This window comes from Sceloporus undulatus, chromosome 11 (genome assembly GCF_019175285.1).
Source record: "Sceloporus undulatus isolate JIND9_A2432 ecotype Alabama chromosome 11, SceUnd_v1.1, whole genome shotgun sequence".
Taxonomy (NCBI): domain Eukaryota; kingdom Metazoa; phylum Chordata; class Lepidosauria; order Squamata; family Phrynosomatidae; genus Sceloporus; species Sceloporus undulatus.
The window spans coordinates 2162455-2177427 of NC_056532.1; the positions used below are offsets into that span (position 1 = coordinate 2162455).

The following is a 14973-nucleotide window of genomic DNA, read 5'->3' on the forward strand; positions in this document are numbered from 1 at the left end:
TATTATCCTGGTCCACCGACTGGATTCAACAACTGCTCTCCCCAGTCTTCTTGGAATAAATGGTTTATTAGTTTTTACAGGAATGTTGTCAGGGTTCGAACAGAGCACCCCTTTTCTGTAGGCACTGTGGTCCTCATCTGTATCTGCATCACTTTTCAGAGCTCCTACAAGCCAGGACACAGACATGCCGAGTGCAAAGGTACAGCGGCGTTTCACGAGAAGTAACTCCCATGGTCTCCATGATTCTAAGGGACAGAAAGGAAGAGACAGAGAGCTCAAGCTCAGCTGAAAAACTGAACCCCAAACAGGTGTCATGCCAGTTACTATCACCTCTGAGAATACCTCTCCGAACCTCATCCAACACCTCCCAGAAAACAGAGATATCCCTGGGAATTGCTTCTTTAAGAGGCAGAAATAACACGGGAAGAAGAGGAATTGGTTCCTCTGCTACCAAAAGCGTGTTTCGGCAGACTCTCTGATCTCCCAGCGCTATGATTTTTGCCAGGGCTCCACTTTTCTTTCCTTTTTGCTGGCCAAACTTGTATATTAAATGCTGGAGACACACATCAAGACCATTGGCATCACTAGGGTTGGCATCACTCATGGTGCCACCCTTTCCACTGACCTCCTCCCAGACCCAAACATAGGGGACCCTTAGTTATGTGATGTCGGAAGCTTTCGTGGCCAGCATCTATAGTTCTTTATGGGTTTTTCAGGATTGGTGGCCGTGTCCTGGAAGAGTTTATTCCTGACGTTTCGCCAGCATCTGTGTGTGGCTGGCATCTTCAGAGAATGCTGGCATGGAAGAGAGTGGGGTACATTCTCTGAAGATGCCAGCCACAGATGCAGGTGAAACAACATGAATAAACTCTTCCAGAACACATATATATCAAACCCATCCATAGTGAAAAATAAAACCCCTATGGGGAAAGAGCCCCTTCTGCAGCAAGGAGATAGTTGGCACTTGCTTCCCTGAATAATGTTTGGCCCTATCTGACTAAGACTTACTCTGTTGGATTTAACTGATCGATTGATCGATTGACTCACCGTTGTTCAGAGTTCTGCACAAGAGATCTGGCCTTCTCGGGCTGGGCTTTCAGAAAGGTTTGGTACGTGGAAAAGGACTGGATGTATCCAATCAGCTCAGCCACAGTCATAGGGACTTTGTCAAAAATATCCGTGATCCTGGAGAGAAGGAGAATATTTTAGGGAAGAAGAGGATGCGGGGAGAATTCGGTCAACTGCAACCCAGAGTCTGCACAACTGAATGGTCCTGTTCCTATTTACCTTTTAGACAGAAGCAAATCTAGCCAAATTCAGTGTTATTAAAAAATATGGTCGTGTTAGTCGGTAGAATCAGTATACCTAGCTTTTGCAGAGCTAGGCCTTGGGGTTTGATGGTTGCACAGCCAGCGAAAGGTGCCAAGGGGCACAGTCCACTCACCTCTCTTTGTCCTGAAAGGGCACAGCATCAAATATTTCTTTATAATCACTCATGACAAACTGGACTTTTTCACTTGCATAGGGAGCGACTTGGTCTAGAAACTGCAAAAAGAAGACATGAGAGCAGGAATGACGGAGGTGACGGAGAATGGCTAAGGACCGACTGGGGGAGAGCCACTGTTTACTTGCCACTTTTCACACTCTGTGATGCCATCTCCTGGATGCTGGAAATGAAAGGAACCATGGGACTCACCTCCCTAAAGATCTCGGTTAGCTTCTCGCTACAATCCCCGTAGTGCAGCCGCATGTCGAGGGTATTAGAAGACAGGATCATGCAGCCAGAGGGCTTGAGGATCCGCCTCACTTCCTTCATGAACCGGGGGATATCGAACCAGTGGGCCGCCGTGAAAGCTGCGACAAGGTCCACCGAGTGATCCTCAACGGGAACCTCTTCCGCAGGGCATGCACTGTGCAAGGGAAAGCCAGGGGGAGTGTTAGGATGAGTCCTCACTAATATGGCACATAGAATCATAGGGCTGGAACAAGACCCCAAGGGCCCTCCAGTCCAACCCCCTGCCATGCAGGAGGACAAAACCAAAGCACCCCCAAAAGATAGCCATCCAGCCTCTGCTTAATAAACCTCCAGACTCCACCACACTCAGAGGATTTTGATCATCTCTTACTGCCTTGCTAATGTTGAATCTCTTTTCCTGGAGTTTGCGTCCATTGCTCTGCGTCCTAATCTCTGGAGCAGCAGAAAACAAGCTTGCTCCCTCCTCAACATGACATCCCTTCAAATATTTAAGCAGGGCTGTCATGTCACCTCTTAACCTCCTCTTCTCCGGGCTAAACATCCCCAGCTCTCCTTATAGGGCTTCATGGTTTCTAGACAAACATGTGGTTTGTCTTCCTAGCATCAGGCTTACTTCCCAGGTCGACACTGTCTTGCCAAGGGTCCATAAATGTGGGGAAGCCCTCAAATAACCCTCCAGCTTGACCAAGGATTTTGGGAGCTGAAGTCCAAAACATCTGAAGGACCAGGTTTTTGAACCATTGGTCTTAAGGAATTGTGTTGAGGACTTCTCCAACTTTATGGGCCCCTGGCAAGACAGGTCAACTTGCATGACCTTCTAAATGGATGATGCCAACATCTGCCCAAGAAATCTGACTTCATTCATTTTGTTGGGAGAGCGCATGAATGGCAGTGCGCAGGCACCACGCTTTAGGAAAGGACGGTGTGGATGTGTTGACTCACAGGTAGGAGACGTTTTCGGGGTGGGGGGCCGCCTTGGCCTCCTCGATCTGAGCTTCGCTGATGTCTGTTCCGATCACCTTGTCGAAACGCTTTGCCAGCAGGTGGGTGCATTGGCCTGAACCGCATCCCACATCCACCGCCAGACCGAAGGACTTCACCTGCGGAGGAACGACAGCGACATATCTTAAGGAACACAACCCTGACCAGCACAGTCAGGAATGCTGGGAGCTGCAACTCAAAATCATAGTTGGAAGAGACCACAAGGGCCACCCAGTCCAACCCCATTCTGCCATGCAGGAACTCTCCATCAAAGCATCCCCACTGACAGATGGCCATTCAGCTTCTGTTTAAAGACCTCCAAGGAGGGAGATTATTTGGGGGACATGGTTCCTATGCCTGACATGCATACATGTGCGCATCCATCGCACTGGCCAGCTTTCCCTGGAGAACTGTGGAACAGCCAACAAAGCATAAATCCTTAGAGAGCGAGAAATGATTCTGGGTGTGACTTCCCACAACTTGTTTATTTAACCCAAACAGTTAACCCTCAGATGTCTAGGAAGAAAACCATGTTTTGCAGTCAAGGGGAAAAGCCTTCAACATGCACTTGGGACTGAGTAGAGGGGAACCAGCGTGGTTTGCGCATTGGACTGGGACTCTGAGTTCGAATCTCCACTCGGATATGGAAACCCACTGGGTTTGCCACAACAGATAGGTTACATCTGCACTACAGAAATAGTCCACTTTGGCATCACTTTAACTGACATGGCCCCATGCTATGAAATTGGGAGAGCTGTAGCTTCTGATGACACCATAAACTACAATTCCCAGAATTGCATCCCATGGAGCCATAGCCGTTAAAGCAGCCATGGCAATCAAAGTAATGTCAAACCGAGTCCTAGAGTTGCATAGTATGGAGCCATGGAAGTTAAAGCGGTGCCAAACTGAACAAACTATAGCTCCCAGACTTCCAAAGCATGGAGCCATGGCGGTTAAAATGGTGCCAAACCGAACAAAGTTACAATTGCCCAGAATTCCACAGCATGGAATTAAAGTGATGCCAAACCAATTCCCACAATTCCATAGCAGTTAAAGTGGTGCCAAAGAAAATGGATCATGTCTGCAGTGTGGCTGCCTCCCATAGTGGAGAAAGCAACACTTTAGAAGGCTCCAGAGGAGATAAACCTAAACTACACATCCCAGCACCCCCTAAGAGGGAGCTGTGGGTGTTAAAGTGGAACCAAAGCGCTACAAACCTGCAGTGTGGACAGGGATTAATCATGCACAGCTTCCAAAATGAGACCTAGATTTGCAATGCCTCCCAGCCCCTCTGCTCCACTGTCTCAGCCTCCAAGTCCCCCTTCCTCCTTGCCTTTCTCTCCATGAAGGAGAAGATCAGCTTCCTCAGGTTCTCTTGGACTGAGAACCGGTATTTCTGGTAGAAAACAGCATGGTCCTTGCCCTCGAAGAGCCTGGTGGCCATCCTTGAACCCAGACCCAAAGGCAAGGCAATGCAAGGAGAAGGCCTGGCTGCAAAGGTCTGCCTGATGAATGATGGACTTTGGCCCCAGAGGAGGGAGACTGCAAAGACCGGACTGGATCCAGCGGAACGGATCCAGCTTCCATGAAAGGGCTGCAATGCCACAGACCGCCTGAGGAGGTCACCCTTGAGACAGAGGTTTCTGCTTCAGCCCAAAGTCTTGGCAGAAGAAGGGAGCACTGCAACTCCCAGCAGCACTCTTTATCACTTCGGTTGAACTAATGTTAAAGATGGACCAAACAAAACAAAACCACCAAGTTTCCAATTGAACTCTTTTATTTGTGATTGATTGTTTTATTTCTATGTTGGCTTTCTCCCATCCTCACATCATATATGTGTGTGTGTGTGTGTGTGTGTGTGTGTATCTGACTTCTGAGAACTATGCTCCATCAGGAGAAGCTTAGGGAGCTGGGGATGTTTAGCCTGGAGAAGAGGAGGTTAAGAGGTGATATGATAGCCCTGTTTTAAGTATTTGAAGGGATGTCATATTGAGGACGGAGCAAGCTTGTTTTCTGCTGCTCCAGAGAATAGGACACAGTGGATGCAAGCTATAGGAAAAGAGATTCCACCTCAACATTAGGAGGAGCATCCAGACAGAAAGAGGTGTTTGGCAGTGGAAGATGCTGCTTTGGAGTGTGCTGGAGTCTCCTTCCTTGGAGGTCTTTAAACAGAGGCTGGATGGCCATCTGTCAATGGGGATGCTTTGATTTGGATTTCCTGCATGGCAGAATGGGGTTGGACTGGATGGCCCTTGGGGTCTCTTCCAACTGTGATTCTATGATTTCATCAGTTCATTTTGTTCCCTGTTTGAGATGGGGAAAAGTTTCAGGGGTGATCATTCATGATCAAGGGAGTGTCTTAATACTTTGGAGGAAAAGCTATGAAGCCTTTGGAAGAACCTTAATTTAAGAAGACATAGAGGTCTTCTTTCTTATCTGCCTTTGTGGACTATAATGTGTGACATCTGACACCCACAAAACTGTAAATCAGGGACAGGAATTGTGTGCTTATCTGTCTCTTATTGAACTGTGACTCCCAGCATCTGAGCCCAAACAGGCAATATGGGGAATGCTGGGTGTTGCTGTCTTAACAATAGTAGAAGGGCTGCAGGTGTCCCAACTTAACATGGCTGTTTCTTCTGCCGATAACTCCTTGCTTGGCGCTCCCACATTTGCTCAAGATAACACAGGCCTTGGAGCTGGAGGTCACCTCTAGAGCCAGGAAAGTGGGAAACCTGGACAGGGAGAAGTTGCAACGGCTCTTGCTTTTATCATGGAAGATTTGGCAAGAATCCGATACCTGAAAAAACCTTGAGGACGTTTTGCAGCTGAAGCCCTTTCGGTGTTTATTCATCTTTCCACTCTGAAGGCACCGGAGAAGAAGCTGGAAGGAGGTGGGGATCATGCCAGAAGCTTGTGTGAAGATGCAGAAGAAAACAGTGTCACATCAGTTTCAGTATTTTTAGGTGGTGCGGATGTTCTTCAATGGCAAACCTTCTCCAAACACAATTTGCTAAGGAAACCCCACGTTTTACGGTCGCTATAAGTAGTCAGAAACAACACGAAGGTGCATAACAATAACCACAAAATGGTCTTCTTTACCGTTTATGGGAATCAAGTCAGTATCAGCCGCAGTAAAACAAACAGTAGTTTTTATTGAGAAGCATACAGAAATAAAGTTAACATCCAACTTGATACGGTTACATAGAAAACCAACCAACGCTTGGCAGGCTTCGAACTACCTGTTCTCCTGCTCTTAACTCTCTAAATATAATGGTCTTTGGGAATGTTTTCCTGCACAAGCGTCATGGACTAGTGCTCCCTAAAAGATAAGCCCCAACCTTACTAGTGCTAGGAGGCCACAGGTACCTTTGGGACTGATGTGATGGATGGCAAACAGCCGAATGTCCGTGTGGCTCCAAGCACAGGTTCAAACGGTGCTTACGCTGCTGTTGCCACTGCCTCCTGCTATAATAAATAAACGTTATTCTTATACCTTGCCTCTCTGCTGCAACAATCAATACTAAGCTGGCAGTCCATGGAAGTCTTTATGTGCCGCCATTTCTTTTATTTATAGTATTTATACCCCACCCTTCAGCCCTAATGGCTATCAGAGCGGTCTGCCATGAAGTTTCGGCAAGCCATGCTCCTCGCGGACGATCTTGACACGCTTGGAGGACCGCTCCCAGTTGTTGTTCTGCTCCTGGCTTTCAATGGTGGCAGTTTGGTCCAGCCCAGGCCATAGGAAAAGCCATGCCACAGGCGACAGGAGACAGCTCCCCAAGTTCAGGTTTTCTCTAGGAACATCTAAAAGACAAAAGACGCACTCAAGTAACAAAGGCCATGGCTGGGGAACTTCTTGGACCAAAGAGCCAATTCAAGTTTCAAGAATCTCAGATCTATTCCATTGGCCAAAGAATATGGTCCAGTCTACCCACCCCAGCCAATTTCTCTCTGCCACCTCAACCTCAGGAGAGGCATTTCATGGTTTCAAATCACACATGCTAAAACTCCTCATCTGTTCAGTTTCCCCTTCAGCCATTCTCTGAGAGTGCCCTGGAAAGGTATGAAGCCTCTCTTTGCTCACATCAAGACAGATCATCAGTAGTTAGTTAGTTTTTCTAGATGCTCTGGATTAGAAGCTTCCCCGGGGAAAGTGAAACCAGGGAGTTCTTCAGCTTGGGCAGAATAATGCAGATCCTTGTGCCCAAGAATGTGCCCAGTGCTTAATCTTTGCTGCCTGGATGTATTGCAGGGTCTTAAGTGACGTTAGAAAAATCGTTGCTGGTTATCATGTCTTCCAATATTTATTTATTTTGCATGTTTTCTAAAGGGAGAGCCTTCCCCTTCCAGGGGGCTTCTTTGAGAGGCGAAAGGGCAAATAAATGTAGTCACCAAAAGCTAAAAGCTATGTTCAGCAGAAGATGTACACTCGACGCCCATTCTATCAATCCTGCTCTCTCTGCAAACTGGTAAGAAATGGGCCATAGAAGGCAGACGAGGCAAACGGTCTATTGCCAAATCATTGCAATTTTTGAAGCAGAATCAAAGAGAATGCACAACGCAGAGCAAGATGATGGAAGAGGATGTCACAGCGAGAGGCTGAAGACTAAACCAGAGACGGACAAAAGCCTTTTCCTATTTCCTTTGTGTGCAGAACCCACCCTCCAGCTAGACTGAAAGAGGCACCAGGAACCTTACTAACAGGAGTGGCCATTTTGAAAGACCTTACCTTTATGTCTTAAGAGCTGCAGATGACGCCCAGCATTCAGATGTCGGACCAGTCGGTAGGTGCTGCCATGCAGTTTCAGCAAGCTATGCTCTTTCAGTGACGATCCTGACACACTTAGGGGGCTGCTCCCAGTTGTTCCGCTGCTGGCTTTCAATGGTGGCAGTTGGGTCCATCACAGGCCATAGGAAAAGCCGTGCCTCAAGAGGCACCGGGCTTTTTCTACCTCAGGAACATGTCAAAGACAAAAGACACACTCATGTAACAAAGGCCATGGCTGGGGAACTTCATTTGCCACAAGGGCCAATGCAAGTTCTGAGAAGACGTCACAGCGAGAGGCTGAAGGATAATAAACCAGAGACGGACAAAAGCTTTTTCCTATATATATTTGGAGCCCACCCTCCAGTTAGACTGAAAGAGGCACCAAGAACCTCATAGCTAAAAGAAATGACCATTTTGAAAGCTCTTACCTTTACCTCAAGTCCTGGAGATGGCTTCCAGCATTCTTTGATCCCAGATGTTGGACCAGTACGGAAAATTCACATCTGGCTGGACATGCCACCCTTCCTGATTTTTGCCCCTTCACTCTTCATCGCTGTTGTCACTCGGAGAAACGCTTCGTGAAGATGGTTCTCTGCCCAGGTGAGAGCAGGAAGACTTCTACAGAGAGACAAAGTATTCCCAGACAAAGTATACTCTACAGTCAGACCATTAAAACACAAGAAATCTGTCGTACAAAACGTGATTACAAAGCACATAGTATAAAACAGACCAGGTTAAACAACCAGCTAATATGAAGAGTTGTTTAAAATAGTTTGTTTTTGGTACATTTGGTATCATTTAGAACATTTAAAAGGGGACAAAACCCAAATATTACGTATGCGTCTGAGTCGTAATTTTATGAATCTTAGCAGCAGAGAAAAGGAACTTTGCAATAATTTCTGTTACACATTTTTAATGTCTCCTAATAAATATCCAAGACCATTCAGAGGGTCTTCCAGGAAATTTACTTAAGCGGAGTGTAAGTAATATTTAGGCTCTGTGTCTCATGGGGTTCTTGCTGCCACTAGATTTGTGCAAGAGGAATACCACTATTTTCACTATGCACATGCTCACAGAATAAGATGATGGAAGATTATATCACAGTGGGAGGTTGAAGAATAAACCAGAAACAGAAAAAAGCTTTACTTCTGTGTTCTCTACATTTGAAACTCGCCCTTCATCTAGACTCAAAGAGTAACCTGGAACCCTATTGCTAAAAGCAGTAACCATCTTGAAAGCGATTACCTTTGCTTCTTAAGAGCTGCAGATGCTCCAGCCAAAGCGCTTCCTTGACCCAGATGCTGCGACAGTACGAAAAATGTGCCGCCACTTAGCTAAACATTCCACGTTTCCTGATTTTTGCCCCTTCGCTCTTTATCGCTGTGGCCGCTGGGGAAAATGCTTCATGAAGATGGTTCTCTGCCAGGTGAGAGCAGGTAGACTTCTACAGAAATACAAAGCATTTGCTAAGAAGCAAAGCCTGGTTATAGCCCATCATCTCCTATCTGTCTTTGCTTTCAGAAGACATTTGAAAAGGCCAAAGATATGGGAGCAGAAGCTCACTGCTGCACTCCTCTGGCCTCAGCACATGTTGCCTGGTATGTGTCTAGCCAGATAGTTCATAGAACCATAGAGTCGGAGGAGACCCTAAAGGCCTTCCTTTAGGGTCTCCTCCATCAAACCACTCCTGAGTGATGGCCATCCAGCCTGTTTGAAACTCCAAAGGAGGAGACTCTACCATACTCTGAGGAAGCATGGTCTACTGTTGAAGAAGTTCTTCCTGAGGTTGAGGTAGAATCCCTTTCCTTTAACATGAATACTTTGCTGTGTTCTGTTCAAGCTTGCTCCCTCCTCAATATGACATCCCTTCAAGTATTTAAACAGGGCTGTCATGTCACCTCTTAATCTGCTCTTCTCCAGGCTAAACGTACCCATTTCCTTAAGTCGCACCTCATAGGGTATTAGGGTTTCCAGACCTTTCACCATTTTGGTCCCCTTCCAAACTCACGTCTGGAGACCATGAGAGAAATCGGTGCAAACTATCCTCCAAGTAGCTAGATGTGAGTATAGCTGTCTGGATGGACAGACACATACAGAATAAAAGCCAATGAGGAAGGTCAGCCTTTCAGTAGAGAAGAAAGAGATGAGAGGCGGATGGGGAAAATGATGAGAGAGGAATAAGAAGGAATGGTGGGATGAGAGGGAAATGAAAATGAGCAGCCCAAGCTCTCATCCCTGATGTGCCGTCATAGAGTCATACAATCCTAGAGTTGGAAGAGACCCCAAGAGCCATCCAGTCCAACCATCTGCCATGCAGGAACTCTCAATTCCCCTCAGGATTAGGTGTGAGTTGAACTACCTGAGTGGAAATACACACAACAACTACAGAGGGAAACCATTCCCTCACCGGGAAAGGGGCATGAAAGTCAAAGGTAATGGAAGAGGACTGAAGGTAAAGAAAGGCTGGGATGAGGGGGAATGGAAATAAGGAGTCCAGCTTCCCATTCTCCATATAGTGGACCTGCTGTATCAGTGGGATTTGACTATCCATGGATTATTAAATGGTGGCATGTGCACACAGTCAAGCTGACACGGATGTTCGCATGTCACCGTCAACTGAATAATATGGGGCTTGAGCATCTGTGTTTTCCCCCATTCGCAGGGGATTCCCCACAGATGGGAAGGGTCCACAGTACAGTGAATTCAGAGTCTTCTTAATGCTCAGCAACTGGGTGGGAACAACCCATGGAATATGACCCAGAAAGAGTGATGTATTAAGATGAGCCACATAGTTCTTTTTTTTAAATGAAATGTTTATTACTAAATATTCCAATCAAACAATCCAAACATTCCACCATATAAACTATCATAAACCCAGTCAGACCAATACAAAATCATTCAAACCACATCACACACATATTATCATTTTCATGTCTTTTAACTACTGTCCTTTGACCTTCTTTCTTCCTTTCTATTCCAATTTCCCCTTTCTTTCCACTCTTCCTCTTCCTATTCTTTCTCTCCCTTCCTTACTCCTAACTACTCTCCATACCTCCTATTCTCTGACCTCTTTCCTCAACCTTCCCTCCCTATCCATCCTATCTATCCTTTTCATCTACTCTATCACTTATACCTTACACCAACTTTCTTCACTTAGTCCTACCTTCTCCTACTTACTTACATCTCTCTATATACCTAACCTTATTCATTCTTCTGTCTTCCATATCTCTTTTCAATTCCTTTCATACTTACTTGACTTCCTTCCTCTTTTGGATCCTTCAACTTTCCCTTGTATCCCTTATATTTAGAACTCTCTAGACATTATTTCTACTTAATCTGATTCTTTATTCTTTATTAATCTATAATCTATTATCACCTTTCATAAACCTCTGTCCTCACTAAGAATGCATATCTCTGTAGGTTAATTTAATTACTTCTAATCTTCATGTTCTTACTCTACTGTCATTATACTTTCCCATTGAGATGAGCCACATAGTTCTAATTTCAATGAAGATTTTATGTCCCTCAAAAGGGCTACATGTGAGTTTAGCTATTTGCATGGACAGATTCATTTGAAATAACATCTAATTAAAGAGATCACTGGGAAAGAAAGGAGTCAGATGAAGGAAGGAAAGTGAAAAATGTTAAGAAAAGGTCAGACGTGGGGCTAAAGACATGAGGAGGCCAGGCCTTCCAGAGTGAAAAACAAGACCTGTGATCTGACCGGAAGAACCAGTAAGGCCTGATTAAACTGCGCTAAGACATCTGTCCAAAAAGAGAGCCACATAGTTGTTTGTCATTGCAAAAACTAGGGCAATAGATCAACAAAGAGGGGCCACAAACATTCTGCAACCTGTAATAGATTCCAGTAATCATAGTTTGTTACAATGGCCTGTTCCAGACTGCCAAAATAAAGCTGCTTGGGGTCTCTTTGGAGGTATGCTGTTTAAATGACGCCTGGGTCCTAAGAGTCCGGAGGTCGCGCCAAAGCCACACTCCATTCCTAAGCACTGGAGGGCAGCTTTGGTGCAGCTTCCGAACTCTTAGGATGCATGCATCATTTAAACAGCATGCCTCCAAAGAGACCCCAAGCAGCTTTATTTTGGCAGTCTGTAACAGGCCAATGTATTGTAGTAGTTTAAATTACTCTGTTGTCAACTAACTAGATGAATTGTGCCTGGAACCATCCAGGTCCAATTTGGAATTCATATATGCTTAATTCATATATGTTTGCTTCGTAGAATTGGCACGTGGCAGAGCACCATGTGAATATGTGTTTGTGTGTCCCTTCATTTCTGTTTTATCATTTCTATTTTGTATTCGATGCCAAATCTTAAAGTTATTCTGTTGTTTGGCCTTTATTTAAGTATACAGTATAGAATTGTGATGGCTCATAGCGTTTAGCAATAAAATTCAATTCAGATGTTACAGATGGCTTCATCCCAGTCCTGGGCTGTGAAGGTTTCAATCCTGGTTTAGAGAGAAGGGGCTACAATCGTAGACCACAAGTTGAACATGAGTTAGAGTGTTATGCAGCAGCTAAAAAAGCCAATGCAATTCTAGGTTGTATCAATAGATATATGGTGTCTAGATCAAGGGAGTTAATAGTGTCACTCTATTCTGCTTTGGTCAGGCTTCACTTGGAATAATACTGTGTCCAGTTCTGGGCACCACAGTTCAAAAAGGATGAGAAACTGGAGCGCGTCCAAAGGAGGGAGACTAAAATGGTGAAGGGTCTGGAAACCATACTCTAGGAGGGGCAGTTTTAGGGAGCTGGGTATGTTTAGTCTGGAGAAGAGATAGTTAAGAGGTGATATGATAGCCATGTTTAACTATTTGAAGGGGTGCCATATTGAGGAGGGAGCAAGCTTGTTTTCTGCTACTCCAGAGAATAGGAAACAGAGCAACAAATCCAAAACTACCGGACAGTTTTGCCTTTCTCTAAAAAGAACAATGATTGTAAGAGGCTTTGGGTGCATTCTTGTGTCCCCCTGTTAGCATATTTTGTATAGCTCCAGATTGCTCAGCTATTGGGTTTAACCATTTCTACGATACTTAAAATCATGGCTTTGATAGCTTGTGTTCTTTTTAAGAACACATGTGGATATGTGTGCAGTTTCAGCCCACCTTCAGCCACATTGAATTCCATTTCTCTTTGGGAATGTCCTAGTTAGGACGCAGGAGTGGCCCAGTGTTGACCGTTCACACTACGGCCTTCTCAGTGTGACCCACCCCATCCGGCAGAACCAGGTGGGCAGCATTTCCTACCATTCTTGCTTATAACCCGTGCAACAAGTGGCATGCCTGAGACATTCCCTCTGCCACCAGACGAGCCGGGCTGCATTTTTCAAGTGCCTTTTGCTTTTCCAGTCTCCGCTTGCTTCTTCCAACACATCCCTGTTTCTGACAGCCAGCATGGGCTCCGTCCTATAGGACATAAAGAATGGAAGATGTTCACTGAATGCGTGAAAAATAAGGAAGGCTTTTGGAAGATTGATGTTTTAAGTAGAACTTTTTGTTTAAGCAGCCCTTACTGTTAGGAAGTTCCTCCTAATGTTCAGGTGGAAACTCTTTTCCTACAGCTTGCACCCATTGCTCCATTGTGTCCTATTCTCTGGAGCAGTAGAAAACAAGCTTGCTCCCTCCTCAATGTGACACCCATTTAACTTCTTCTTACCTCTACAGAAGGAAGATGAAGTGGTTTCTCTTTCATGTTCTTGCTAGTGGCAGATGCAGCATTGACGCTGGCATTGTTGGGCTGAGCGAGTTAGAAAAGAAACACAAACAAATGTGAAGTCCCCGGTTTGGAGGTCTATTTATGGTACGATAGTATGATTTAAAGATTATCCCAAGCATATCAACTTTTGAATCAACTAAGCAATGCATCATGGAATCATATAGTTGGAAGAGACCCCAAAGGCCACCAAGTCCAACCCTCTGCCATGTAGGAATGCGCATTCAAAGCATCCATGACAGAAGGACTGTCCTATGGGCAAGTCTTTTCCAATGATTCTCTATGGGCAAGTATTCCCCAAGGAAAGAAAGGGGAGATGGGAGACAGCCCCTTCCCTCCAGTTCTTACCCATGAATCTTTGGCTCATCCTTTTCCTTATATGTCCCCAAACAGTGCTTCCTCCACTTCCAGTTAAGTTTGCCACAAGTCAGGACCTCCAAACCAGGACAAATGTAGGACAACATTTTCAAATGTAGGGCACATTTATTAAAAAATGGAGGACATGCAAATAAATTTGCTTGTTTTTTAAAAAAAATGTTAATATAAATGCATGTTTCTTATTTCTAGACAGATGGCAGAAATGTTTAATCCCGTTCTGGCCAACCACCCCCCTCCCCCCATTTCCAAACGCACATATGGGCATTGAACATGGCTTGACTGAACAGGCCCTTGCGTATGTCAGAGGCTATTCCTAAAACAAACCATTGGGTTTAACACTTACCATGGTTTGACATGGCTATGCATGTGTTAAACATGTCCAGGTGGTTTCACAGTTCTTACACCAAGTGTACTTCTCAGAGGTGTGTACTTGGTCAAGGGACTTTGGTTTTTTCACTGCACATGGGTTTGTAAAAATCACCGCAATTTACATTGGCCATGCCTCAGAACCAAAAACACACAGAAAAGGCACTTTGGAAGGTGACACTGTCTCGTCTTCTGAAACAGTGCTTGCATGCCTCTCAAGCTGACTCATATCATCATCATCATCATCATCATCATCAGAGGACGCAGAGGAGGAGGAGGTGGGTGGCGCGGGGCCGCGCAGGGAGGGCGGTGTGGGGCTTCCCCCTTCGCCTCCTCTGCCCCAGGCCGCGCAGCCCTCCTCTTCCTTCTCGGCATGGTGGAGGAGGAGAAGGGTAGTGCGGTCAAGTGCCGCAACCTGGCTGCAACCAGGGTTGTCCCAGTTTTTGGTGGCACCCGGGACAGGAGGGGCCAGGGGCCGCCAAAACCGGGATAACCCCGGTTGCATCTGGGTTATGGCAACCCTACTTCCGGGGAATCCTATCAAGGGAATAGAAGAATGAATTCGGACCCTCCACCACTGAAAAGAAAAGGGGGGAAAAGGCTCCTTTTCCTTACCTTCAAAGGGGGAGGCTTATCCATGGCAAATCGTTGAGAACAACTGTCCCCAGAAAAGGTTTCTCGTGAATGAGGAAGTCTGAAATGGTGGTAGGAAAAGGGTATTTTGTTATTATTATTATTACAGTGGGCCCTTGCCATGCGCTGTGGTTGTGTTCTAGAACTCCCTTCCCCCCAGGGACACCAAAATCCATGGATGCTCAAGTCCTATTATATACAATGGGGTGTTACTATTACTCTTACTATTACAGTGGGCCCTTGATACTATGGGAAAGTATTTTCCAATGATTCTCTATGGGCAAGAATTCCCCAATGATTCCCCATGGGCAAGTATTTTCCAATGATTCCCTATGGGTAAAGTCTTTTCCAATG

At 45.5% G+C, this 14973-nt stretch overlaps 2 protein-coding genes and 1 long non-coding RNA gene across 4 annotated transcripts in view; 1 reads left to right on the forward strand and 2 right to left on the reverse strand.

The window, feature by feature from the left end:
* UBE2G1 (ubiquitin conjugating enzyme E2 G1) overlaps positions 1-14973 on the forward strand; it is a 554317-nt gene that overhangs the window by 93074 nt on the left and 446270 nt on the right. The window lies entirely within an intron of this gene.
* Positions 48-4258, reverse strand: LOC121917151 (putative methyltransferase DDB_G0268948). The gene is made up of 6 exons (XM_042442883.1): positions 4071-4258; positions 2699-2856; positions 1697-1910; positions 1445-1545; positions 1048-1185; positions 48-245 (listed from the first exon to the last, which is right to left on the reverse strand). Exons 1-6 carry the CDS (start codon positions 4179-4181, stop codon positions 149-151), a joined length of 819 nt encoding a protein of 272 aa, XP_042298817.1. The 5' UTR covers positions 4182-4258; the 3' UTR covers positions 48-148.
* Positions 5873-7680, reverse strand: LOC121917164. The gene is made up of 2 exons (XR_006100969.1): positions 7470-7680; positions 5873-6544 (listed from the first exon to the last, which is right to left on the reverse strand). It is a non-coding gene; the product is annotated as an uncharacterized LOC121917164 (long non-coding RNA).